The sequence below is a fragment of the Pelophylax lessonae genome, assembly GCF_965119305.1.
Source record: "Pelophylax lessonae genome assembly, chromosome: 6".
Lineage (NCBI taxonomy): Eukaryota > Metazoa > Chordata > Amphibia > Anura > Ranidae > Pelophylax > Pelophylax lessonae.
The window spans coordinates 34,210,230-34,237,231 of record NC_138773.1 but is presented as its reverse complement, the minus strand read 5'-3'; the positions used below and the strand labels follow the sequence as shown (position 1 = coordinate 34,237,231).

Genomic DNA, 27,002 nt, shown 5'->3' with positions numbered 1-27,002 from the left:
GGAAGAGACTTGGAAGAGACTTGGAAGAGACTTGTGCACTACTTTGAAGAGACAGGCGACTTTGTCTGTGGGGAATGCCTGGCTAATCTCTTTCTTCTTCCTGGAAAGTCTGATAACAAGTCGTGTCAATTAAGATAAGGAGGCGACTCCCATTGAAGTATATGGGACAGTCGGATCACAGGTCACCTCAATGTAGTACAGGACCCTTTTCTGAAGTCGGAGCGACTTCAGTAGTGCCAATTAAGACGGCACTGATTGATTAACATTGCTTTTGTTATGTCAAGCGACCTGGGGCTACACAAGTCGCCTCACAAGTCGTGCTAGTGTGAATGGGCTCTAATAGCTGGGTTGCACCTCTTTCCTTTTGGCCACAAAGACGACGTTTGCCTAACAACAGGGAGCAAGTAAATAAACGCTTCACTTCCCTAATGGGCCATACACACTATACAATCGTCTTTAGATTTTTTTCCTTTAGATTTACCAAAACCATATAATATGAGGTCAAATCTTAACACTTTCAATTTGTATGCAATCAGGCAGGCCCTTGCACTACATAGTTGCATAGTTGAAGGTACAGTAATTGTAAAGGAAATCTAACAATAAAAGTTGTATAGTGTGTATCCAGCTTAAGACACAATCTTTAAAGAAAACTAGAGATGAGAGAACACTTCTTTTCCTTCATGGAGAAAATATTCCAGAATGGTCATGCTGAGATAGCCCCAAACCTCAAAGACTCAGAGGAATGCTGGTACTTACCAATATTTGGAGTCTTATCACCCTAAGAAGCAAGGGCAGATCAGAGTGGTGTTCGACTCCAGCGCCAAGCATGAGGGTGTCTCCCTATATGATGTCCCTTTCTCTGGCCCTGACCTTAACAACAGACTGTTAGGAGTACTCTGCTTCCGTAAAGATTCAGTTGCATGTATGGCAAACATACAACAAATGTTCTTTTGCTTTCTTGTTAAAGAACACCAAAACTTTCTGAGGTTCCTTTGGTTCAGGGGCAACAACCCCTCTGGAGACATCACAGAATACCACATGAGGGTGCACATATTTGGCCAAAGTCCTTCCCCTATAGTTGCTGTTTATGGCCTCAGACACAAAGCTAGAGTTGGAAAGTCAGAGTATGGTTCAGATGTCAGACAATTTGTGGACAAGGATTTTTATGTAGATGGCTGCTTGAAATCACTACCCGCAAATGAAGCCGCAATCAGTCTCCTCAAAAGAGCTCAGGCAATGCTTGTTCCAACCTAAGACTCCATAAGACTGCTTCCAACAGTAGGGAAGTTATAGAAGCTTTTCCTGCCCAAGATCATTCTAGCGAGTTAAAGGACTTAGATCTAGGCACAGACTCACTTCCCATGCATTGCAGCCTTGGTTTGCTTTGGGATTAAAATCGGACACTTTTACCTTCCAAGTAAACGCTGACCCATAGAGGTGTCCTGTCTACCATAAACAGCCTGTATGATCCTTTGGGCTTTGCAGCACCTGTTACCATCCGGGGTAAAGCACTACTAAGTGCCGGTTCACAATGTTCCGAATTGTCAGGCGACTTGGTTGCCTGACAAGTCGCGGACCGTGCTGTGCAATTGGAACCGTTCTAATAGGAGCGACTCAAGTCGCTCCGACTTAGAAAAAGGTTCCTGCACTACGTTTGGAAAAAGTCGGAGCGACTTGCATTGACTTCCATTATTTGAAGTCGGTGCAAGTCGCGCCGAAGTTGCGGTGCACGGCGACTTCATTAAATCGCCCCAAAGTTGTGTCGCCATAGTGTGAACCGACACTTAGAGATTTAACCTGTGAGACATTAGACTGGGATGACCCTCTCCCCACCCTCAAGAAGTACCTATGGGTAGAGTGGAAGGACTCCCTAACAGCTGTATCTAGCCTCAAAGTCCCACGCCCATATGCCCCCGTGTACTCTACAGAAGTTCAGATGCAAAGACTTTGTGTGTTTTCAGATGCTTCTGTTAAAGCAATTGCTGCTGTAGCTTACCTCCAAAACCATAGACACTAAAGGGCAATGCCACATAGGGTTTGTAATGGGTAAAGCAAAACTTGCACCACTCCCCGAACACACCATACCTAGATTGGAACTTTGTGCTGCAGTATTGGCTATAGAGCTAGCTGAACTACGGTAATTTCAACAGAGACAAACCTAGAAATTCAGGAAGCTGAGTTTTACACAGACAGTAAAGTAGTTATATCTATAATGAAACTAGGCATTTCTATGTCTATGTAATTACAGTGTTGAGGATAAAGAGGTCCACCCGCCCAGGACAATGGCATTTTGTGCCTAAAGGCTGCAATCCTGCAGACCTAGCAACCAGATCTGTTGCGGCCAGCCACCTCAAAAGTACTTCATGGTTTACAGGTCCCACCTTTCTGCGCAGTCCAGACTGCAATACTAATGACCCTGCCACATTTGATTTAATAAATGTAGACAAGGATCCAGTGATTCTTATACCTGCCATGTTACTCACTCAAAAGACTGGCCTTGCTGGTGCTCCAGCTGGAGAGTTTTGTGAAAAGGACCTTTACAAACGTCAGTGGAGACAAGTACAAACCCTTGCCAATACCTTCTGGAGTCGGTGGAGGAAACAATATATCTCTACCCTTCAACCAAGGAGAAAGTGGCACATTGAAAATCAGAATCCTAAACCTGGTGATGTACTCATGAGAGATTGCCAGACACAAATGAATGAGTGGCCTTTAGGAATGGTCACCAGAGTAATGCCAAGTGAGGATAAGCGTGTCTGTAAAATTGAAGTCAAGATCTTCCAGCAGAATGAGGCCAATGTAGTTTTAAGACCAGTGGCTGAACTTGTTTTGTTGCTTTCTGCAGAAGACTCTGTTAGTGACGTCACATGGTGTCAGGCGGGGAGTGTTCTGCCCACCAGACTTCTTTTCAGATTACTTGTGTTTATGTTGCTTAAAATAACATGTTGGGTTTTCTTGATTCACACAAGTTAGTTATATGCAGAGCGCAAGCACCATCCGATCTGCTGTCCTTTTTTGGTATAGCTTCAGTTGTTCTGCAATATTGTTTGTGTTTAATAAAGTTGTTAGGAACCATAGCATTATGGGTAGGATTTCTACAGGAAATGTATCCGCCACCATTTTGAGAAGATACAGCAAGGCAGCAAGACATGTTTTCTCAATCTCTCGCCATCATCGCTGAGAGAGCTTAAAAAAGAGTGTAAAAAGTTAGTTCTTGTTACCTCATCCTGTATTATAAATCATTGTTTCTTTATTGTATGCAATTTTGTACTGATTGATGTTTATTTTTATCAATTTATAGTTTCACCTGGCTTGTAATAAATTTGAGATCAAAGAAATATGGTATCTGAAGTTTATGGAGCAGGAGGTTTAGCTCTCTGTCCTAGAGACAGAACAACAGGACAGTTTAGATGTACACAGCCCAGTACCAGCAGATAAGGTACCCATTGCCAGGACATTGTAGTTGTACACAGCCCAGTACCAGCAGATAAGGTACCCAGTGGCAGGACAGTCTAGATGTACACCACTAGGCTGCAATCTACCAATGGAGGAAAAAGTACCCAGTACCAGGACTGTCTGGTTGTACACAGTCTAGTACTAGATGAGAAATTACCCAGTTCCAGGACAGTATAGATGTACACAGCCCAGCACCAGCAGAGAAGGTACCAAGCACCAGGACTGTGTAGATGTACACAGCCCAGTACCAAAAGAGAAGGTACCCAGTGCCAGGACAGTCTAGATGTACACAGCCCAGTACCAGCTGAGAAGGTACCCAGTGCCAGGACAGTGTAGTTGTACACAGCCCAGTACCAGCAGAGAAGGTACCCAGTGCCAGGACAGTCTAGATGTACACCACTAGGCTGTAATCTACCAAAGGAGGAAAAAGTACCCAGTACCAGGACTGTGTAGATGTACACAGCCCAGTACCAAAAGAGAAGGTACCCAGTGCCAGGACGGTCTAGATGTACACAGCCCAGTACCAGCAGAGAAGGTACCCAGTGCAAGGACAGTGTAGATGTACACAGCCCAGTACGAGCAGAGAAGACACCCAGTGCCAGGACGGTGTAGATGTACACAGCCCAGTACCAGCAGAGAAGGTACCCAGTGCCAGGACGGTGTAGATTTACACAGCCCAGTACCAGCAGAGAAGGTACCCAGTGCCAGGACGGTGTAGATTTACACAGCCCAGTACCAGCAGAGAAGGTACCCAGTGCCAGGACGGTGTAGATTTACACAGCCCAGTACCAGCTGATAAGGTACCCAGTGCCAGGACAGTCTAGACAGCCCAGTACCAAAAGAGAAGATACCCAGTGCCAGTACAGTCTAGATGTACACAGCCCAGTACCAGCAGAGAAGGTACCCAGTGCCAGGACAGTGTAGATGTACACAGCCTAGTACCAGCAGAGAAGGTACCCAGTGCCAGAACAGTCTAGATTACCATCATTCTGATTGATAATAGTATCAGTTTAGTATCTGTACAATTTTAACTTGCGTTATTATGCCCTAACTGATATTTGATTTTGTTCTTGAATCGTGTTATAAAGAGATATATATATATATATATATATATATATATATATATATAAAATAAAAGTTGGTAAATGATCAATAGGATTTGAAAAAAATTTTTCAATATGTACACATATTTATACATAAAATTTAGGGTAAGTCACTTTTTTTATATGTAGTTCAAAATTAAAGTATGGCAGCAACCAGAGGCTCCAATATACCATCCATGCTAGAAAAGCCTTATACAGTGGTTGCTAACTGCCAAAATGTCCAATTCCGGTGCAGCCAATGGGACTTGACTGATTTGGGTGACTCAACAATAAGTTCCCCAGACGTTACAGACATGTTATCCATGAACGCAGCGCTGCACACACTGATGCAGCAAATATCATTTTTTATTAAAGTACTTTGAACTATTTTGCATCTGGTTTTATTAAATGCATTTTTTTTTAATTGCAAAAATTATAACTTTGATGGTTAAACATTTTATGCACAATGTTATAAGAGGGCACCAAATATATATACAGTCTAATTCAAATTCATTTCTATTACCAGAGTAAGAGGGTCAAATGTGGCGCAAAAAAAAACAAAAAACTGGTTTGCCATATTTGTCCCAGGCAGTGTTCCAGTCCAATGACTGTGGCGGGGGTGGAGGAGGGAATGAGGCAGAGCCAGTATTGCAGGCAGAGTAACAAGTGAAAGGGACATCAAGAGGACGGAGTGGCGGGCAGGCAGGGGTTAATTGCTGGCACATCTAACCTGCTTCCATCTTCTGTTCTCTCCGTCAGCTGCTGCGTCTCCTCTACAGATCCACCCTGCAGCTCCTATTAATGATTATTTTCCTCCGCATCATTGCTGAGACCGTCTCGCTGCCAAGATCCAATCGGAGCCTCCCCGCTGCCTACCTGGAGATCTCCCCCTGCAAACCCGTCATCAACCCCACTGAGCCCCTGACGTCATGCTGCCCTCATTGTACTACCTGGTGCCAGTTCTGGGGGGCTACGCCGCCACCTCCTATTACCTCCTGAAGAATCCTCACGTTCTGCACCGGAAGAAGAGGCTACCCTTTCATTGCCGGCACATTTCCCACCGAGGAGGTGAGTACGCACCCGGCCACAGGTAGTGGGGGGGGTTCACTCACTCTACACCCAAAAGAGGAATGTCAAGCAGCTCTGTCAACTGTAACAGGCAAGGTAGGTGCCTGTGGGGGCTGCCAGTCATTATATGTGTCATTACAATTCCCAGGGAATAGAAGGATGGGATACCTTCTCCTTCTGGAAATGCTAAATATCTGGCTGTCATGCTGACCCTCTGTGCCTAGTACTTTGGGTCAGTGACTTAGAGCAAGCACTGGCATTTTCAGAACAAGGTGAGCAACTTCAGCCCCCTCTAAGGATACATTCAGGGCTGGGACAAGGGGTGGGCAGGAGCAGGGCCGACGCTACCATGGGTCCCGCTGGGTCCATTGGACCCAGGCAGCACTTGGAGAGGAGCGGCGAATTGACTCCCAAGATTTTTTTTCAAGCAGTTTTGTGTGTCATCAGTTTGCGGCGGGTTACGGGTGGCATTTCCCCATCTCATACTGCTGCCCGTAGTGGAAACTGATGAGTATGAGGCGGCGAGGCGTCTCCTCGGGGGAACGTCCCTTGCGTGATCGTGGCGTGCAGACGTCAGCGCACTCCATCTCATGCAGGACAGGCTGGATGTTCTAGGGCATTGGCCGCGGCAGACACAGTAGGACTGAGGACAGACAGTGGGTGTTTGGTGGACCGGTCCAGTGGTGAGTCATGGAAGAAGATAACTGTATACCTAATATTTTCTAAATTTTAGATTTATATAAAATAATGGATATGGGTGCCTTTTGTTATGTATGATTTTTTTTTTTTTTTTTTGGGGGCGGGGGGCAGCATTTTATTCTTGGTCCCAGGCAGCACAATGTCCTGGGCCAGCCCTGGGCAGGAGGTGTAGTTGCCCTGGGCAGAACGGAGCAAGGAGGCAGAGAATGGACATAGGGCAATAAACAGGTTCTACAGCATGCATTAATAGTGGGGGATGGGGCGCAGTTCCTCATCTTTACCCTTGGCGCTAGACAAACCTGTCCCAGTAATGGATACATTTAAAGTGTGTATTTTTTTTTTTTGTTTTAGAGCTGGTCCACACTAGCGCGACTTGTCAGGCGACTTGTCAGCCTGACAAGTCGCGCTCCCTCGCGGTCCATTGACCGCTACAGGACCCGTTCTAATAGGAGCGACACAAGTCGCTCCGACTTAGAAAAAGGGTCCTGTACTATTTTAGGGCGACCTCGGAGCGACTTGCATAGACTTCCATTATGTGAAGTCCCTGCAAGTCGCTCCGAAGTCGTGGTGCATGGTAATGCACAAGTCGCCCCCGAAGTAGTACAGAGTCGTGTCGCCTTAGTGTGAACCGACTCTTAAATGGAGTAAGAAATAATTAGAACCCCTGTCAGGTCTGTGCCCCCGTGGGGTGATTCACTCCTGTCTATTTGTCCTTTGATCAAAATTTTAAAGCTGTCACCGGAACAAGAATACCTGTTCCAGTCATAGCTGTCTAACAGTGGACCCCCCTTTACCATTCACTTCCTGTTGTGTCTCCAGAGCAGGAAGTAAATGGAAATCTCCATAACAGGATACAGTTTAAAGCTCCAGGTGCAAAAACTTTCATTTAAATATATTCCCTAATACCCACAAAGGGTATAAATACACTTTGTGTGCACCAAATGCCTTTGCAAATCCAGATATTGCTTTGTAATAGTAGCAGTGACATCACTGCGCTGTATATAGCCCGAGCAGAGCTGTGGGAGGGACCCAGCAAGCTCCACCCACTACATGAGGGGGCGGAGACAAGACCAGTCACCCTGCACTAGGAGAAAGCGCAGCAGTGAGCGGTCTTTATTACAGGAAGTGGATTACTGCACAGGTCTGGAGGAAATACAAAAAGCACACCGAGATTCAAGGAAGAATACACATGATGAATGAATTTAGACAATATTTACTAAATGCATGTTTAACCCTTTCCTACTCCGTCCAAAACGTTAAGGCTTTACACTTTTCTATAAAAGCTGTAGCTAAAGTTTTACCAAACTTTGAGATATCAATGCCCAGGGCTTTTTTTCAGGGGGAACGTGGGGGAACGCAGTTCCGGCACCTCCAGAACTGAATGTATGTATGTAATGTATGTTGCTGGGGGTCAGTTGTTGCTGGGAGGAAGGTACTGTAGAACAGTGGTCCTCAACCCTGGCCTACAGGGCCCACTAACAGGCCAGATTTCCAAGATAACTGAAATACATCCCAGGTGATATCATTTGCTGCTCAGTGATTGCAGTACCCTAGTCTGCATCTCCCCAAGGTAATACCTAAAATCTGGCCTGTTAGTGGGCCCTGTAGGCCAGGGTTGAGGACCACTGCTGTAGAGGAAGGGGTTTATTGATGCTGGCTACTGAGGAACCTTTTGTTGCTGGAAGGGATCTATTTTTGCAGGGGGGGGGGGTCTATTGTTGCTCGTAGGGATCTATTTTTGCTGGGGGGTGAATCTTATGTTGCAGGGGGTCAATTGTTGCTGGCAGGGATATACTGTTGAGGGAGGGGTATTTGTTTCTGGCTGCTGGAGGGTCTATTAATGTTGGCTGATGGGAGTCTATTGTTGCTGGGGTGGATCTATTGTCGTTGGAGTGTCCATTGTTGCTAGATCTATTTTACTGTCTTTTTTGTTATCATTAACAAATTCCATACAAAATACTTAGCGCCACAAAATAATACTTGGGTCTATATTCTCTAAAAGGGGCGGTATTGGGAGGTGGGTAAGGGGCAGAACCAAGGAACGGTTCTTGGAGGTGGGTAAGGGGCAGAGGCGAAGGGTGACTTAAAAGGGAAGAGTTCCTGAACCTATTCTCTGAGAAAAAAAGCCCTGTCAATGCCACAATTTTCCAAAATGTATAGACGCCACACTTCACATTAAGGGACATTTGTAGAGTGCGGTCCAGCTCTGACTCCATTCTAGAGGAGAAAGAGAGTACAAAGGTCAGTTGTATAGTTACTGGTCCCTTTGATAGCCAATCACAGCGAACGTGTTCTCAAGCTTCCAATCGTTAGAACAAGACCCAAAGCTGTTAATGATAGCTTGATCTCCATGCAGGGAGCGTGCTCCCAACACAGACACAAGGGCACAAATATATTGTCAGGGCCGGCCCTACCATGGGTCCTGGTGGGTCCATTGGACCCAGGCAGCACTTGGAGAGGGGCAGCAAATTGACTCCCAAGATTTTTTTTCAGCAGTTTTGTTTGTCATCGGTTTGTGGTGGGTTATGGGTGGCATTTCTCCATCTCATACTGCCGCCCGTAGTGCAAACTGCTGAGTATGAGGAGACAAAGTGTCTCCTCCATGAAACTTCCCTCACATGATTGTGGTGTGGGCAATGACCTCAGACATCAGTGCACTTCATCTCACGCAGGGCAGGCTGGATCTTCTAGGGTGGTGGGCACTGCAGACACAGGAGTGACAGGAGGACTGGGGACACACATATATTGTCAGGGTCGGCCCTACCATGGGTCCTGCTGGGTCCATTGGACCCAGGCAGCACTTGGAGAGGGGCAGCAAATTGACTCCCAAGATTTTTTTTCAGCAGTTTTGTGTGTCATCAGTTTGCGGTGTGTTGCGGGTGGAATTTCCCCATCTCATACTGCCGCCCATAGTACAAACTGATGAGTATAAGTGTCTCCTCCATGAAACTTCCCTCACATGATTGTGGTGTGGGCAATGTCATCAGACATCACCGCACTCCATCTCACGCAGGGCAGGCTGGATCTTCTAGGGTGGTGGGCACTGCAGACACAGGAGTGACAGGAGGACTGGGGACACACATATATTGTCAGGGTCGGCCCTACCATGGGTCCCGCTGGTTCCATTGGACCCAGGCAGCACTTGGAGAGGGACAGCAAATGGACTCCCAAGATTTTTTTTCAGCAGTTTTGTGTGTCATCAGTTTGTGGTGGGTTATGGGTGGCATTTCCTCATCTCATACTGCCGCCCGTAGTGCAAACTGCTGAATATGAGGAGACAGAGTGTCTCCTCCATGAAACTTCCCTCACATGATTGTGGTGTGGGCAATAACCTCAGACATCAGTGCACTTCATCTCACGCAGGGCAGGCTGGATCTTCTAGGGTGGTGGGCACTGCAGACACAGGAGTGACAGGAGGACTGGGGACAGACATGGGTATTTGGTGGACCGGTCCAGTAGGGAATTATAGAAGTAAATAACAGTATATATATAATATTTTCTAAAGGTTATATTTATATAAAATAATAGATGTGGGGGCCTTTTTTTGGGCGTGATTTTTTTTTTTTTTGGGGGGGGGGGGCAGTATTTCATTCTTGAACCCAGGCAGCACAGTGTCTTGGGCCAGCCCTGCATATGGTGCCCCCATGGGAGGCAGTCCACCCCTGTGAGGCCACATATTTGCATACACTCTTTGGCAAGGGTTTAGGAAAGGAATGATAAAAAAAAGTGATTACCAAGTTCATGCCAGAAGTTCCATTATTTGGGATGTGCAAAAAATGGGTGCGCTAGATGTGAACAATGTGTGTTGAACCAAAAGGGAAAACACAATGAACAAAATTCCTAATATATAAATATACACAGATATTATAAATGATGCACAATGTGAACATAAACGTGCTATAGAAATATGAGCAGTCCAAAAGAAGTCCAAAATGAAAAAAAGGCTGAAATCTTCTTGATGGTGAATGAAGGTGAAGAAGAGGACATGCAAATACCAAATCCCTCTTGGCACCCACGTGTAAAGAAAAGAGAGGTAATACCCTTACCAACTCAACATAATAAAACACTTGAGAAGATGACACCAGCCAGTGTAATAGATATAAAGTCCTCCCGATATGTGGTATATCAAAACTCTTACCAAAGGCAAGTATTTCACAGTTCTCCAAATCATCAGGCAAATTATCCAGACTAGCGGGCAGTGAATTTTCTTGTAAATCTTGTTCTGACTCCTGTTGCTGTATGGGGGTTGGTTTCTCTCCTATACCCCTCAAACTCAGTGACAGATAGTGCCCAAAAAAGAATGGAACAGGCAATAATGCATTACCTCTTAAACGACTTTATTAAAAAAGGATGGAACACTTACAGTTAAGTTGATTAAATAGGCGAATACAAATTCAAACGTGGCCGCTCTGCAGGTTATCATGGTTAAAGTTTCGGTTGCTGCTGGAGATTCATTTTTTGTTTGCGCACCTCATTCTTCAACATTATTTGGGATACACCCAGTTTTATTCTTCTGACTATAGTATAATTTCCCTAGGTTAATGGAAGCAGGCATACACTCTTCTCTTTCTTTGTGTGTTGGGTATTTTGTCTCATCTCCAATATTTTGTTATAAGTGACTTAGCCACCATCAAAAGAGTAAGACCTGAAGGAGCTCTATGGGTGAAAATGCTGCTCCAGTTTCTCCAACAGTGTTGGTTTAATAACTAGAAACCGCCTAGCCATTTGGTCACAGGATAGACCAGCCTTTCTCAACCTTTTCAACATGGAGGAACCCTTGAAATATCTTTCCGATCTTAGGGAACCCCACCTAAAAATGACTGTATCGATAACTCATGATACATTAGTGTAATGGTCAGTGGGAAGAATGCTCCTTACACTTGTGGTCACTGGGAAGAATTACGCACTTACAGATAGCTAAAAAGATCAATGGTGTCAGTGGGAATTTATCTGAGATCAAGGAACCTCTGAAGGAACCTTATTTGAGAAACCCAGGGATAGACAGTCAAAGTTCAAACTGGCTGATACCTTCAGCAGAGATCATGTGACCAGGTGCCTAGGCTTCTGCTTTCACGGTCAGCACTGGAGGGAGCTCGGAGCAGCATATCATCATGTCTTCGTGGAAATGGAATATCTCTCTATATATTCCTATTTACAAGCTTTTGGTTTTTGATTTCCACCATCTCTATATTTCTGTTCTTCAGCAGAGTCCTAAACAGGGGGCACAGCAGGGAGCAGATCTATAGAACAATAAGCATGATATGTAAAATATAAAATAAATAGAACTCAGTTCACAAAGATTTGTTGAGATTACATTGGCCTTTGCATTATTCTATATGTGTGTTTTCCAGGAGCCGGAGAGAGGATCGAAAACACCATAGGAGCATTTGACAAGTAGGTCTGGCACAGTGGACCTGTTTATGTTCATGTGTATATTTTGTAATCAAAACTTCTGCAGTAATACTATGGCTCAGAGCAACCAATCAGATTGTGACGAGCAACATTTCAGCCATTTTTTTTTTTGTGAGAGAACACCACTGGAAGTGAGGGCAACTACCTGATGGGATCACAGGCAACATAACATATGAAAGATGAAAGAGTTAATTTCAGATTCGAATGCGTTGTTGTAGGGTGGTGAGGACATTTTCAGGTCTCTGATAAAATGATTTTAGTTTTAATTATCTCAACATAAGGTCTACCTTTTGAGGCTAAACCTGTTGATGTGCTCAAGCATTACCCCCTACATGCTCCTGGGTGGGGTTAAATGTCACATAATGATGTACCCCACTGATCCTCAATGTTGCCCTCCAGATGAGCATTTTGATTGGATGCAAAGCACTTAGCAAATTCTGCCAGTGTCCTCATCGACCCAAGATAAAGGATTTCCACCATATATTAGCAATGACCAGCAACATTCTAAACCCTGCTTTCTTATCTCACCAAAGGCAGCTAACGTAAGTGAGGTATAGTGCACATTGATTTTACTCATTTCTGGTGGGGGGGGATATCTTCCCACTGACCATTAATGTAAGGAGCATTCTTCCCACTTTCCATTATTGTAAGTAGCATTCTTCCCACTGGCCACCAATGTAAGGGCTATTCTTCCCAATGACCACGAATGTAAGGAGCATTCCTCCCACTGACCCCCAATGTAAGGAGCATTCTTCCCACTGACTGCCAATGTAAGGGGCATTCTTAACACTGACCGCCAACGTAAGGGTCATTCCTCCCACTGACCGCCAATGTAAGGGTCATTCTTCCCACTGACCGCCAATGTAAGGGTCATTCTTCCCACTGACCGCCAATGTAAGGGTCATTCTTCCCACTGGCCACAAATGTAAGGGTCATTCTTCTCATTGACCACCAATGTAAGGAGCATTCCTCCCACTGACCACCAATGTGAGGAGCATTCTTCCCACTGACCATCAATGTAAGGGGCATTCTTCCCACTGACCCCCAAAGTAAGGGTCATTCCTCCCACTGACCACCAAAGTAAGGGTCATTCCTCCCACTGACCACCAAAGTAAGGGTCATTCCTCCCACTGACCACCAAAGTAAGGGTCATTCCTCCCACTGACCACCAAAGTAAGGGTCATTCCTCCCACTGACCACACATGTAAGGGTCATTCTTCCCACTGACCACCAATGTAAGGGTCATTCTTCCCACTGACCACCAATGTAAGGGTCATTCTTCCCACTGACCTCCAATGTAAGGGTCATTCTTTCCACTGACCGCCAATGTAAGGGTCATTCTTCTCATTGACCACCAATGTAAGGGGCATTCTTCCCACTGACCACCAATATAAGGAGCATTCTTCCCACTGACCATCAATGTAAGGAGCATTCTTCCCACTGACCACCAATGTAAGGGTCAATCTTCTCATTGACCACCAATGTAAGGGGCATTCTTCCCACTGACCACCAATGTAAGGAGCATTCTTCCCACTGACCACCAATGTAAGGGGCATTCTTCCCACTGACCACCAATGTAAGGAGCATTCTTCCAATGGCCACCAATGTAAGGGACATTTTACCCACTGACCACCAATGTAGGGGACATTCTTCCCACTGTTTACCAATGTAAAAGGCATTCTTCACTATCCATGTAATGGGACTCTTCCCTTCTCCCAGTGTGCAGGGTGGCCAAAAATGTCAAAAAGGTGGTTCTTCACTGACCACCTATCTAAAGAGAACACCACCAACCACCAGTGTTAGGGGTACTGCACTCCAAGAGGGTTCCCATCTACTCTGGTCACCAGTGTAAGAGAGCATTTCTCCATTGAGCACCAATATTAAGGGACACTACAATTTTCACTTTCCGCCTTCTATTCAGGCTATTTTTTTTTTTCCATAAAGATTTTTTTATTTTTATTAAGAGGTATATAACACAGGTTAAACAAAATGTGTTACAAAGAATTTTCAAGAATGCACTATAACATGTTAACATTTTCAGTAATGAGATTAGACAAACCACTGGTGATATCGCCTGTCACACTCATAATAGATAAAAAAAATAAAAAAAAAGAGAGACAGATGAGAAAAGAATAGCCCCCCATTAAAGATGCACAGCGCGTGGCGCAAAGCCAAGAAAATAAACTTAGCAGCTGGCCCCTTGACCTCTATTCGCTGGAACCCTGCTTTCGCACCCGGGATGTCTAGCTCCTTCCTTCACGACATCTGGCCATACGAAAGAGTTCCAGCTAAACACTTCTTTCACAAGGGCTCTCCCTTGTCCTGGGAGGCACTCAACCAAAATCTCCAACCCCACTCCATTCCGCTATGGATATTCAGGCTATTTTTATTGTATCCCTTTACACCTCTCTAGCATACAGGTGATGGAAGGTTCAGTGGGGGCCGATTTCCTCGTTAGGTTTCAGTCAGGTAATGACAAGGCTGAACAAGCTCAGGGAGGCGTTGGGATGTGTGACATGAAAGCATGCCAATATCCAAGGCAGAAACAAATGAGTGGAGGTTTGTAAACCGCACTTGTGTAATAACAGGAGTTACCGTTTACCATCGTAATTACTGCATCATGTTCTACATCACTCGGGGATTCTGGAAATCATAACCTCAGACCTGTGGCTTCGAGGCCTATGTATCACAAGTGCAGACACAGTGCAAAGAGGAGAGCCTTGCAGCATGACACACAGCAGGACAAGTTAGATAATAATGAAACTGAGCAATAGTTAGTAGCCAATGATGTAGGAAAACCTTGTCCAAAAAGAGGTTAAAAAACAATGCAATGTTGTCCAATATTGCAGAATAAAACTAAGTAATAGTAACAAAAGTGTGAAACGATATATAAAACAACTGCCTTATGGTGGTATAGGCTCATGGGTATATCAATGTATTCCCACCTGACCTATGGCAATATCTCCTGGTGGGATACGGGGAACACTCTCAGGAGGTTTTTCCAACTGAATCTGATACTCGTTGGTCCACCCGGCTCCTTAGCGCTTAGCCCTACTCTGTTTTTTACAATGTACAGAGCGCTCAGGCTAGAAGCCCTCCTGTACCAGGCCCCAACTCCATTAACCCAGCAGTGGGCCCAGGGGCAGAGGGGACTTTTAATTTTCCATGATGTGCAGGTAGTGTATTACAACTGACAGTGGCTCCCAGCATTTATAGTAAAGTCCCCTGGGCTTTATGGGAGTTCCTAAGCTGAGAAAGAACTCATTTTTCTTTTTCTTTTTTTTGCTTTAAGGAGCAGGTGGACTAATATTAAATGACTTGGCTCTTATACATAGAGCAGACCCCTGCACTTTGTACATTACATACTCCTGATGCCTGTATTTTGTGCATTACATACTCCTGACCCCTGTACTTTGTTTATTACCTGTGCACTGCATATGTTACCTTCTCCTGAACTGTGCACTTTGTACGTTACATACTACTAATCTTCGCAATCTGTACGTTACCTTCTCCTGACCTGAACACTCTATACATTACCTTCTCCTGACCTGGGCTCTCTGTATGTTACCTTCTCCCGACCTGAGCTCTCTGTCCCAACCTGAGCTCTCTGTACATTACCTTTCCCTGACCTGAGCTCTCTGTACATTACCTTCTCTTGACCTGAGCTCTCTGTAGGTTATCTTCTCCTGAGCTGAGCACTCTGCACATTACCTTATCCTGACCTGAGCACTCTGCACATTACCTTATCCTGACCTGAGCACTCTGTACCTTACCTTCTCCTGACCTGAGCTCTCTGTAGGTTACCTTCTCCTGACCTGAGCACTCTGTACGTCACCTTCTCCTGACCTGAGCACTCTGTACGTCACCTTCTCCTGACCTGAGCACTCTGTACATTACCTTCTCCTGACCTGAGCTCCCTGTATGTTACCTTCTCCTGACCTGAGCTCCCTGTATGTTACCTTCTCCCGACCTGAGCTCTCTGTCCCAACCTAAGCTCTCTGTACATTACCTTTCCCTGACCTGAGCACTCTGTACATTACCTTATCCTGACCTGAGCACTCTGTACCTTACCTTCTCCTGACCTGAGCTCTCTGTAGGTTACCTTCTCCTGACCTGAGCACTCTGTACGTTACCTTCTCCTGACCTGAGCACTCTGTACGTCACCTTCTCCTGACCTGAGCACTCTGTACATTACCTTCTCCTGACCTGAGCTCCCTGTATGTTACCTTCTCCTGACCTGAGCTCCCTGTATGTTACCTTCTCCCAACCTGAGCTCTCTGTCCCAACCTGAGCTCTCTGTACATTACCTTTCCCTGACCTGAGCACTCTGTACATTACCTTCTCTTGACCTGAGCTCTCTGTAGGTTATCTTCTCCTGAGCTGAGCACTCTGCACATTACCTTATCCTGACCTGAGCACTCTGTACCTTACCTTCTCCTGACCTGAGCTCTCTGTAGGTTACCTTCTCCTGACCTGAGCACTCTGTACGTTACCTTCTCCTGACCTGAGCACTCTGTACGTTACCTTCTCCTGACCTGAGCACTCTGTACGTTACCTTCTCCTGACCTGAGCACTCTGTACGTTACCTTCTCCTGACCTGAGCACTCTGTACGTTACCTTCTCCTGACCTGAGCACTCTGTACGTTACCTTCTCCTGACCTGAGCACTCTGTACGTTACCTTCTCCTGACCTGAGCACTCTGTATGTTACCTTCTCCTGACCTGAGTACTCTGTACGTTACCTTGCAAGTAAGAATTTAAAGCACCAGATTGTTCTGAGCTTTTTCTTGCAATTTTTAAACTTGCATACAGGGTTTTAAATCTCCTTGGCCCTGGCATTCCATCTTTATAGTTCAAAGGGCAGCAGCGATCGCCCTAACTGATTGCAATTAGTCGTGTTTTGTCATCGTCTTTGAACTATCAGAACTAGGAAGGGTGATTTCTGATTGGTTGCCACCATGGGCTAGTGCACTTTGCATGACAGATATTGCCTGTAGCTCAGTGGGGTGTGGAGTGGGTGGGTTAATTTCCAAAGGCAGCTCTGTAAATGGTTAAACTTTTCTGCTTCTGCAGTGCCACGGCCAATCATACGGACCTCTTGGAGCTGGACTGTCACCTGACTAAGGACGGGCAGGTTGTGGTGTCACATGACGACAATTTACTGCGGCAGACGGGACACGACGTCAACATATGTGACGTAAAATACGAGGTAATGACCATGTGACATTTCTATAGATTGTCTGATCCTGAGCAGCTCTGCAGTGCTTTACACCTTTCATTGTAGATTATATAGGTCATTGACCTTTCTGTGATGTATATGTTCTCTTTCCTCCCCATCAGGACCTTCCGCAGTATAAGGAGACGCTGGAGGTGACATTTTTTCCAGGTAAATCCTGACGGCTCCATCAAGGCATTTTGATATTTGCATAACTCCTCTGAAGCCGGCCCACTGCTTGCATCAGAGGCTGAGGGCTCTTGAGCTGTTCTAAGGCAAGGGTGCTGTGATGTTTTCTATGTACAGCACGCTGCTGGCTCCTCCCACCAGCCGTGGATAGGATGTAACCCCAGATTACTATACAGGACAACTTAGGACTCAATGGCAGTTGATGAAAAATCACATGACCTGTACAAGTACTGCCAGCAGAATAGTCACATGTTTATGTGTTGCAGGTCACATGTCGTCTGGACATGATCGTCAAATGCCACTGCTGGAGGAAGTCTTCAAGAGATTCCCTGAGAAACCCATCAACATAGAGATAAAGCGAGACTGTGATGAGCTGATTAAGAAGGTACTTAGTTAATAGCGCGTTATGTCCCATTCCCACCTTTGTGCGCATTAAAAATAAAATCCTGCTTGAAGCATCTTTGATGCGCTTTTATCAAAATGCACGTTATATAAAGTTCAATGAGATTGTCCCTAAAAAGGGTGTAAAATGCAGTGCTCAGATGTTAACCCGGCTCTTAGTATGGTCACTGCGCCACTCTGTGGTGAGATTATGTAATGCAGCTATACTGTGCTCTTGTAGGTGGCAGACCTGGTGAAGAAGTACCAGAGGACAGAAAAGACAATCTGGGCCAGTACCAGCGATCCGGTCATGAAGAAATGTCGGAAGGAGGTAAAGAGGCATCCCAAGAGAAAAACGACCAACCCGACCCCCACCCCCTGACCCCCAGTCCATCAAAAACACTTCCATGTAATCACTGTTCAATAATTGGATGGGATGTGACCTCAGATTACTATACAGTGTCTCTTAGGTTTGGTAGTTTAAGAAAAACTATCAAACAGAACCCCCCCCCCCCAAACCCTGATTAAAAACACTCTCCCCTGATCCCCCAGTCTACCGAAAACACTTCCATGTAATCACTGTTCAATAAATGGATGTGATGTGACCCCAGATAACCATACTAGGCTTCTTAGGTTTGGTAGTTTAGGAAAAACTACCAAACAGGCCCCCCCCCCAACCCTGGTTAAAAACACTCTCCCACCCCCCTGACCCCCAGTCCATCGAAAACACTTCCATGTAATCACTGTTCAATAAATGGATGGGATGTAACCCCAGATAACCATACTAGTCTTCCTAGGTTTAGGAAAAACTATCAAACAGAACCCCCCCCCTACCCCCCTAACTAAAAACACTACCCCCCCCCCCCAGCCCCCTGACCCCCCAGTCCACCAAAAACATTGGATGGGATGTGACCCCCAGATTACTATTCTAGGCTTTCTAGGTTTGGTACTTTAAGAAAAACTACCAAAAAAAAAACCCTACCCCCACCCCTCTGACTAAAAACACCCCCCCCCCACACACACACACACCCCTGACCCCCAGTCCATCGAAAACACTTCCATGTAATCACTGTTCAATAAATGGATGTGATGTGACCCCAGATAACCATACTAGGCTTCTTAGGTTTGTTAGTTTAGGAAAAACTACCAAACAGCCCCCCCCAATCCTGGTTGAAAACACTCTCCCACCCCCCTGACCCCCAGTCCATTGAAAAAACTTCCATGTAATCACTGTTCAATAGCTGAATGGGACGTGTCCCCAGATTACTATACTGGGCTTCTTAGGTTTGATAGTTTAGGAAAAACTACCAAAGAGGCCCCCCCACCCCCCCCCACTATTCCCAATTCCCATTGCACTGTTCCCTGTATCCTCCCCTGCTCTCCCCCTTATCTCCTATCCTCCTTGTCTTATCCTCATCTTTCCCTCTCCAGAACCCTGATATGCCTTTCATGTTCACACCCCGTCGAGGGATCATCCTCCTTGTCCTCTACTACACCGGCCTCCTTCCCTTCGTGCCGCTGCCAGAGTCCGTGGTGGAAACCTACATGCCGTCCATTATAAACAGGTCAGTCTGAACTATCATCTCTCATGGGCCATTCCCAAGGTATGGGGGTTTCCGGCCCATTGGCCAGTACCTGCCATAGATAAACCCAGCAATGGGCCATCTCCCTTTCCCCTGGCCAGATTCAGACCATTGTGTTGTGTAAACTGGATAAACCGGTCTCGGTACTAACACTTGTCTCATCACAGGACGTATTTCCCCCACAATCAGCTCATGAGGAACCCGTTTCTGGTCCGCCTGCAGGACAAGTAAGTGCATGCTGTGTAATGAACTTCATATACAATAACTGGCAGGAACAGTATGTGGACTCCCTGCCCCCTCTGAATTGTTGAGTTCTGGTGAGCAAAGCCAGCTCCATAAAGACATGGCTTGACCAGTTTGGTGTGAAGGAACTCTAGTGGTAGAAGGGTTGAGCCCCAACCTCAACCCTACTAAACACCTTTGGGAAGAATAGCAATGCAATGCAACTCAAGTCCAACATCAGTACCCTAACCTTTACAAATGTTCCCCAGGACTCCTAATGGGCTCAGTATATCCCTGAGCATACAAGTGTCATCCATTGACACCTATGTGTCCCAATGACTCCATGACACCCCTAAATGTGATCACCCAGTGATTCATGTGTGTCACATGACTCTGTGGTGCCTCTGAGTATCCAATGTCATGCAGGGACTCATGTGCATCCGTGTTTTCCCCCGTGATTCTAAGGCAACTCTTTACATCCAGTGTTATCCAGTGACTCCTGAGTGCCCGTGACTCCATGAGACCCCTGAGTATCCAACGTTTTCCCAGTGACTCAAGAGTGCCCCATAACTCTGTGACACCCCTGTGTCATCCTGTGATTTTGTGACACTCTTGACCATCCAAATTGAATCCAGTGACTCCTGTGTGCCCCATGACAGTGTTACCCCAACCCCCCCCTCCCCCCCCACCCGAGTATCCAATGTGATCCAGTGATTCCTATGCACCTTTGTTCATCCCCTTGATTCTGTGACACCCCTTTGCATCCAGTGTTATACAGTAACTCCTGTGTGCCCCGTGACTCCCCTGAGTATTCAGTGTTATGCAATGACTCCTTTGTATCATATGACCCCCAGAGCATCCCATGTCATCTACTGACTCCAGTGGACCCTGTGCGCCTCAGTGACGCCTGTGTCTCCACACAGCCTCCAGTATGCTTCTGCTTCATCTGCACAATCCTTCTTTCTCAAAACTATGTTTGTCGCTATCAGAAAGCTGCACACCTCATAGGAGGCAATGGATGGACATAATCACCTCCTATAAATAAACTATCCTGTAAAGCAGGGGTCTCCGAACTTTCTAAACAAGGGGCCAGTTGACTGTACTTCATACCTTAGGGGGGCCAGACTAGGGCCAGTGGGAGTAGAAAATATCCTGGCATCCAGTGGGAGTAAACAATGCCGCATCTTTGGTGTCAGTGGGAGGAATAGTGCCCCATCATTGGTATCAGTGGGAGGAATAGTGACCCATCTTTGGTGTCAATGAAAGGAATTCTGCCTCATTGTTGGTGTCAGTGGAAGGAATTCTGCCCCATCGCTGATGTCAGTGGGAAGAATGTGCCCCATCATTGGTGTCAGTGGGAAGAATAGTGCCCCATCATTGGTGTCAGTGGATGGAATTGTGCTCCATCGCTGGTGTCAGCGAGAGGAATAGTGCCCCATTGCTGGTGTCAGTGGGAGGAATAGCGCCCCATTGCTGGTGTCAGTGGGAGGAATAGCGCCCCCATTGCTGGTGTCAGTGGGAGGAATAGTGCCCCATTGCTGGTGTCAGTGGGAGGAATAGCGCCCCATTGCTGGTGTCAGTGGGAGGAATAGCGCCCCCATTGCTGGTGTCAGTGGGAGGAATAGTGCCCCATTGCTGGTGTCAGCGAGAGGAATAGTGCCCCATCATTGGTGTCAGTGGATGGAATTGTGCTCCATCGCTGGTGTCAGCGAGAGGAATAGTGCCCCATTGCTGGTGTCAGTGGGAGGAATAGCGCCCCATTGCTGGTGTCAGTGGGAGGAATAGTGCCCCATTGCTGGTGTCAGCGAGAGGAATAGTGTCCCATAATTGGTGTCAGTGGGAGGAATTGTGCCCCATCGCTGGTGTCAGTGGGAGGAATAGTACCCCATTGCTGGTGTCCGTGGGAGGAATAGTGCCCCATCGCTGGTGTCCGTGGGAGGAATAGTGCCCCATCATTGGTGTCAGTGGGAGGAATAGTGCCCCATCTCTGGTCTCAGTGGGAGGAATAGTGCCCCATCGCTGGTCTCAGTGGGAGGAATAGTGCCCCATCGCTGATGTCAGTGGGAAGAATAGTGCCCCATCATTGGTGTCAGTGGGAGGAATCAATTCCGATTGTTGGTGTCAGTGATTGAAATAGTGTCCCAAGGGCTGGATAAAGACAGGCAAAGGGCCGCATCTGGTCCCCGGGCCGCAGTTTGGAGACCACAGCTGTAAAGGAAAGTTGTCTATACTTTTCTCATGTTGCTCCGGTCCAATCGTGTTGTCGGCTCCCAGTGCCAGCTTCATGGGTGAGGAGGGACAGCAGACAACGGATGCCCCATAGTTAGTCTATGGGTGACATCACTGCAGAGGCACTGCAGCTATTGTCGGCAATCTCATCTCTTCACCGAAGTCGTCCACAGGGGAAATCAAGTGACTGGACCAGAGTGCCCTCAGAATAAGTAAGTAAAGATATCTTTACTTTACAGTATATTTAGTATAGGACTTATAATAGGGGTGGGAGCAGGTTTAAGCTTAGATAATATTAGCCCAGACTTCCAATTTAGGCCTATTTGGTGAAATGCGTCAGTTGTGATGACAACCTCTGGCACAATTGATCCATAGGACTTACTCATGGATGAGATCACTTTTATGACCCTCTATGATAAAGCCCACTAGGTGAAACGCAATGTCACGTCTGATGGGGAAGAAAGAGTCTGTCTTGCCTAATCTGGCATCAATAAAGCTTGTTGCGGCTTAGCAAAAAAACAAAAATGCAGCATAGTGTGGCCTATGTATTTGTATGCCAGGAGGGGAGAATGCAGATCCCGGGAAGCCCTTGCACCCGTGGCCGGTGGCGGTAGAGGAGAAGCGTTTTAACCTCAGGCAACGTGGGGGGTTCTTTACTGTTAGGGCTACAAGATTGTGGAATTGTCTACCACAAGAGGTGGTTTCTGCGGGTAGTATGGTGACTTTCAAAAGACTCTTAGACTTACATCTCAAGGATCAGGAGATTGAGGGCTATGTTAGATGAGTACAGTCACACACACCTACACAGGTTGAACTGGATGGACTATTGTCTTTATTCAACCTCACCTACTATGTAACTATGTAACTATGTAACTATGGATGGATTTGCCTGGAGTGTTGTCATTAATACATGTTTACTTGTATTTCCAGTTAAATTCAATTTAAACGATGTGTGAATCTTGGGTGAAAACCTTTCAAATAGATTCCCTTTGTTCGCTAAGCCAGTAAAGGATTAACACAGTTTTAGAAAATATATATTTATTGGTCTGTACAGAGCAGACAATTGTATACTGTACATATGTACACACGGGTAAGACAAAACTTAACGAACACGAACATTCATCACACACCATCAACCCTGCATCCATCTTTCAGACATAATAGGAAATACGGATCATATTGGAGGGCTTTTTTTTTTTTTTTTTCGCTATACACATTTACTGCTTATTTTAGATTCTAATCTAAATTGTGATCAAATAATTCGTTTTCCCTTTTTTTTTTTTTGCTTGCGTGCTTTGAAAGATCAAATAAATAAAGAAAAATGAGTCAGTTCTATCACACATTATGCAATAATATTGAACACAATCAGACTTTTCCATCCTGACAACTTCATTCCTTTTCCATTTAAACTGAGAAAAATTCTCGGAAACTCATCAAAATATCACTTGGGTTGAAGTGGCAAGAACGAATAATCTTTGCTGCTCTCTAAATCATTTTGTATTTGTAGATTTATTGCTTATGGATAGGGCTGCCAATGCGGCGGTGCAAACAATATGCCCCTCTGGACTAAGGCTTCATCAGGTCAGCTGGGGGGCTCCAGCCCAGTTGGGTCTGCCTGTCCTGTCATATAAAAGTTTTAAATCAGGGGTCTCCAAACTTTTTAAATAAAGGGCCAGTTTACTGTCCTTCAGACTTTAGGAGGGCTGGACTGTGGTAATCTGGAGTAGAAAATGTCCCAGCATCAGTTGGAGTAAATAATGCCCCATCTTTGGTGTCGGTGAGAGGAATTGTGCCCCATCATTTGTGTCATTAGGTGGAATTGCACCCCATTATTGGTATCATTGGGCCCCATCATTGGTGTCATTAAGTGGATCTGTGCCCCATCATTGGTATCATTGGGCCCCATCATTGGTAAGAATTGTGCCCCACTATTGGTGTCATTGGTAGGAAATGTGCCCCATTATTGGTATCATTGGGCCCCATCATTGGTGTCATTGGTAGGAATTGTGCCTCATTGTTGTTATCTTTGGGAGGAATTGTGCCTCATCATTTGAGTTATTGGGAGAAATTGTGCCCCATCATTGGTGTCATTGGTAGGAATTGTGTCTCATCGTTTGTGTCATTAAGTGGATTTGTGCCCCATTGTTATCTTTGGGCCCCATCATTGGTAGGGATTGTGCCCCATTGTTGGTGTAGTTAGTAGGAAATGTGCCTCATTGTTGGTATCATTGGAAGGAATTGTGCCCCATCATTGGTGTCATTGGTAGGAATTGTGTCATTAAGTGGATCTGTGCCCCATCATTGGTATCATTTGGCCCCATCATTGATAAGAATTGTGCCCCACTATTGGTGTCATTGGTAGGAAATGTGCCCCATTATTGGTATTATTGGGCCCCACAATTGGTGTCATTGGTAGGAATTGTGCCTCATTGTTGGTATCTTTGGGAGGAATTGTGCTCCATCGTTTGTGTTATTGGGAGGAATTGTGCCCCATCATTGGTGTCATTGGTAGGAATTGTGCCCCATCGTTTGTGTCATTAAGTGGATCTGTGCCCTATCATTGGTATCATTGGGCCCCATCATTGGTAAGAATTGTGCCCCACTATTGGTGTCATTGGTAGGAAATGTGCCCCATTATTGGTATCATTGGGCCCCATCATTGGTGTCATTGGTAGGAATTGTGCATCGTTTGTGTCATTAAGTGGATCTGTGCCCCATCGTTGGTATCATTGGGCCCCATTGTTGGTAGGAATTGTGCCCCATTGTTGGTGTCATTGGGTGGATCTGTGCCCCATCGTTGGTATCATTGGGTCCTATCATTGATAGGAATTGTGCCCCATTGTTGGTGTCATTGGTAGGAATTGTGCCCCATCGTTTGTGTAATTGGGAGGAAATATGCCCCATTGTTTGTGTCATTGGGAGGTATTGTGCCCCATTGTTGGTGTCATTGGGAGAAATTGTGCCCCATCATTGGTCTGATCGCACCCCCATTGTTGATATCATTGGGAGGAACTGTAACCCGTCGTTGGTGCCATTGTTAGGAATTGTGCCCTATCGCTGGTGTCATTGGGAGGAATTGTGCCCCTTTGTTGGTGTCAGTGAAGGAAACAGTGCCCCAAGGCCCAGATAAAAGCAAGCAAATGGCCGCAGTTTGGAGACCACTGCTTTAAAGGGTTGGCTGGATCCCCATTCAGCTACAGTCATGGATAGCAATCAGCCATCCTTCCATCTATTCTACCTGTGTACTTGGTTAAAGAACCTCTCCAGTTGTAGTAATGAGAGAACCATGTTTGCCTCTTTTGCAGATTAATGATGAGGAAAGGTCTCTTCGAGCATCTGCAAGCCCGGGGTATTCAGGTAAGGCGAGGAGGACACTTAGGGGTCCTTTTCTAAATGTTCTCACACATTTTCCAATTGAATCCAAGTGTGAATTTCTAAATGTTGGGCTGCCCCTAGACACAAGATGAAAGCTGATAATGGGTGGCTTGGGAAATGCCTGCATATCTATGGTAGACCAGACCCGTGTCAGAGGAAGGAACCGATCATTCAAGAATGGAGCATTTCAGTTAATTATTACTGATCATCCAAGGCCTGGATTGGAAGTGTCTTCTCAGGACATAACCATGAACGTTGAGCTGGTACAAGTGTGTGCACAGAACGGTCATCCTGGGGAGGCAATACAAGGCAAAACATTTAATGAAACCAGACCTCGGCCTTCCCTTCAGTCTTGCACGGTTGTACCGGCTCCTCCCCTGGATTGAAATGGCTTCCTCTGATTTCACTGCACACTGTGAGCTTCTCACAATGTGCATTAGAAGCTGCAGCAATTCAGATAGACTATAAAAGTGACATCTAGGAGCTGATTGGTTGCTGTAGGCAGTGCAGACACTCAATATATAATCTCTCTCCCATCTCTACAGGTCTACCTCTGGGTATTGAACCAGGAGTCGGATTTCCAGCGAGCCTTTGATTACGGGGTCACTGGCGTTATGACAGATTACCCATCCAAACTGCACCGCTTTCTAGAGAAATATAAAGGGGAGCAGAGGGCCCGGGACACAGAACCTCAAGAGCCTGCAGAAGAAGAAGAGCAGCAACAACATCGATGCTGAAGGCAGAATGCTGCTACTGCTTGTGTTTTGTAAATATGGAGCTTTATCAATAAATTGCTTCTAGTTTTCCAATAAAGGGGACAGTTTTGGCCGCCTGTGTGGCTGCGGTCACTTCCTGACAACCTGCGAACAGGATGTTTGTTTGGGTCAAGTACTGAATGTGTTATCCCCTGAGCCACCAATCAGGCTTCTATCTCTCGGGGACTCTAGTGTGAGATCTCTGTACACCTGCTGTGCCGATTATGAGGGGTTCCCACTATCTCTGCTCTGAGTTCCCAGGTCTGTACACCTGCTATGCCCATTATAAGGCTTTCCCACCATCTCTGTGCTGAGTTCCTGGATCTGTACACCTGCTGTGCCCAATAGGGGGAGTTCCCACCATCCCTGTCATGAAATCCTGGGTCTGTACACCTCCTGTGCCTATTATGAGGGGTTCCCACCATCCCTGTGCTGAGTTCCCCGGTCTGTACACCTGCTGTGCCCATTATGAGGGGTTCCCACCATCCTTGCCATGAGTTCCTGGGTCTGTACACCTGCTGTGCCCATTATGAGAGGTTCCCACCATCCCTGCCATGAGTTCCTGGGTCTGTACACCTGCCCTGCCCATTATGAGGGGTTCCCACCATCCCTGTGCTGAGCTCCTTGGTCTATACACCCGCTGTGCCCATTATGAGAGGTTCCCACCATCCCTGTGTTGAGTCCCTGGGTCTGTACACCTGCTGTGCCCATTATGAGGGGTTCCCACCATCCCTGTGCGGAGTTCCCGGGTCTGTACACCTGCTGTGCCCATTATGAGGGGTTCCCACCATCCCTGTGCGGAGTTCCCGGGTCTGTACACCCGCTGTGCCCATTATGAGAGGTTCCCACCATCCCTGTGTTGAGTCCCTGGGTCTGTACACCTGCTGTGCCCATTATGAGGGGTTCCCACCATCCCTGTGCGGAGTTCCCGGGTCTGTACACCTGCTGTGCCCATTATGAGGGGTTCCCACCATCCCTGTGCGGAGTTCCCGGGTCTGTACACCTGCTGTGGTCATTTTGAGGGGTTCTCCCCATCCCTGTGCTGAATTCCCAGGTCTGTACACCTGCTGTGCCCATTATGAGGGGTTCCCACCATCCCTGTGCTGAGTTCCCGGGTCTGTACACCTGCTGTGCCCATTATGAGGGGTTCCGACCATCCCTGTGCTGAGTCCCTGGGTCTGTACACCTGCTGTGCCCATTATGAGGGGTTCCCACCATCCCTGTGCTGAGTTCCCGGGTCTGTACACCTGCTGTGCCCATTATAAGGGGTTCCCCCCATCCCTGTGCTGAGTTCCTGGGTCTGTCCCCCTGCTGTGCCCATTATAAGGGGCTCCCAC

General features: G+C 46.4%; 1 protein-coding gene across 1 annotated transcript in view; it reads left to right on the top strand.

Moving 5' to 3' along the window:
* The window catches only part of GDPD3 (glycerophosphodiester phosphodiesterase domain containing 3), a 33,381-nt gene extending 7,537 nt beyond the window's left edge, over window positions 1-25,844 (top strand). The window contains exons 2-11 of the mRNA XM_082261187.1: window positions 5,298-5,606; window positions 11,657-11,699; window positions 16,790-16,925; window positions 17,057-17,102; window positions 17,387-17,505; window positions 17,743-17,832; window positions 18,933-19,066; window positions 19,252-19,311; window positions 24,841-24,892; window positions 25,456-25,844. Of these exons, the coding sequence (XP_082117313.1) occupies window positions 5,468-5,606; window positions 11,657-11,699; window positions 16,790-16,925; window positions 17,057-17,102; window positions 17,387-17,505; window positions 17,743-17,832; window positions 18,933-19,066; window positions 19,252-19,311; window positions 24,841-24,892; window positions 25,456-25,647 (1,011 nt within the window). The 5' untranslated portion in view covers window positions 5,298-5,467 and the 3' untranslated portion in view covers window positions 25,648-25,844. The remainder of the gene's footprint in view (window positions 1-5,297; window positions 5,607-11,656; window positions 11,700-16,789; window positions 16,926-17,056; window positions 17,103-17,386; window positions 17,506-17,742; window positions 17,833-18,932; window positions 19,067-19,251; window positions 19,312-24,840; window positions 24,893-25,455) is intronic.
* Window positions 25,845-27,002: the final 1,158 nt, after the last annotated feature.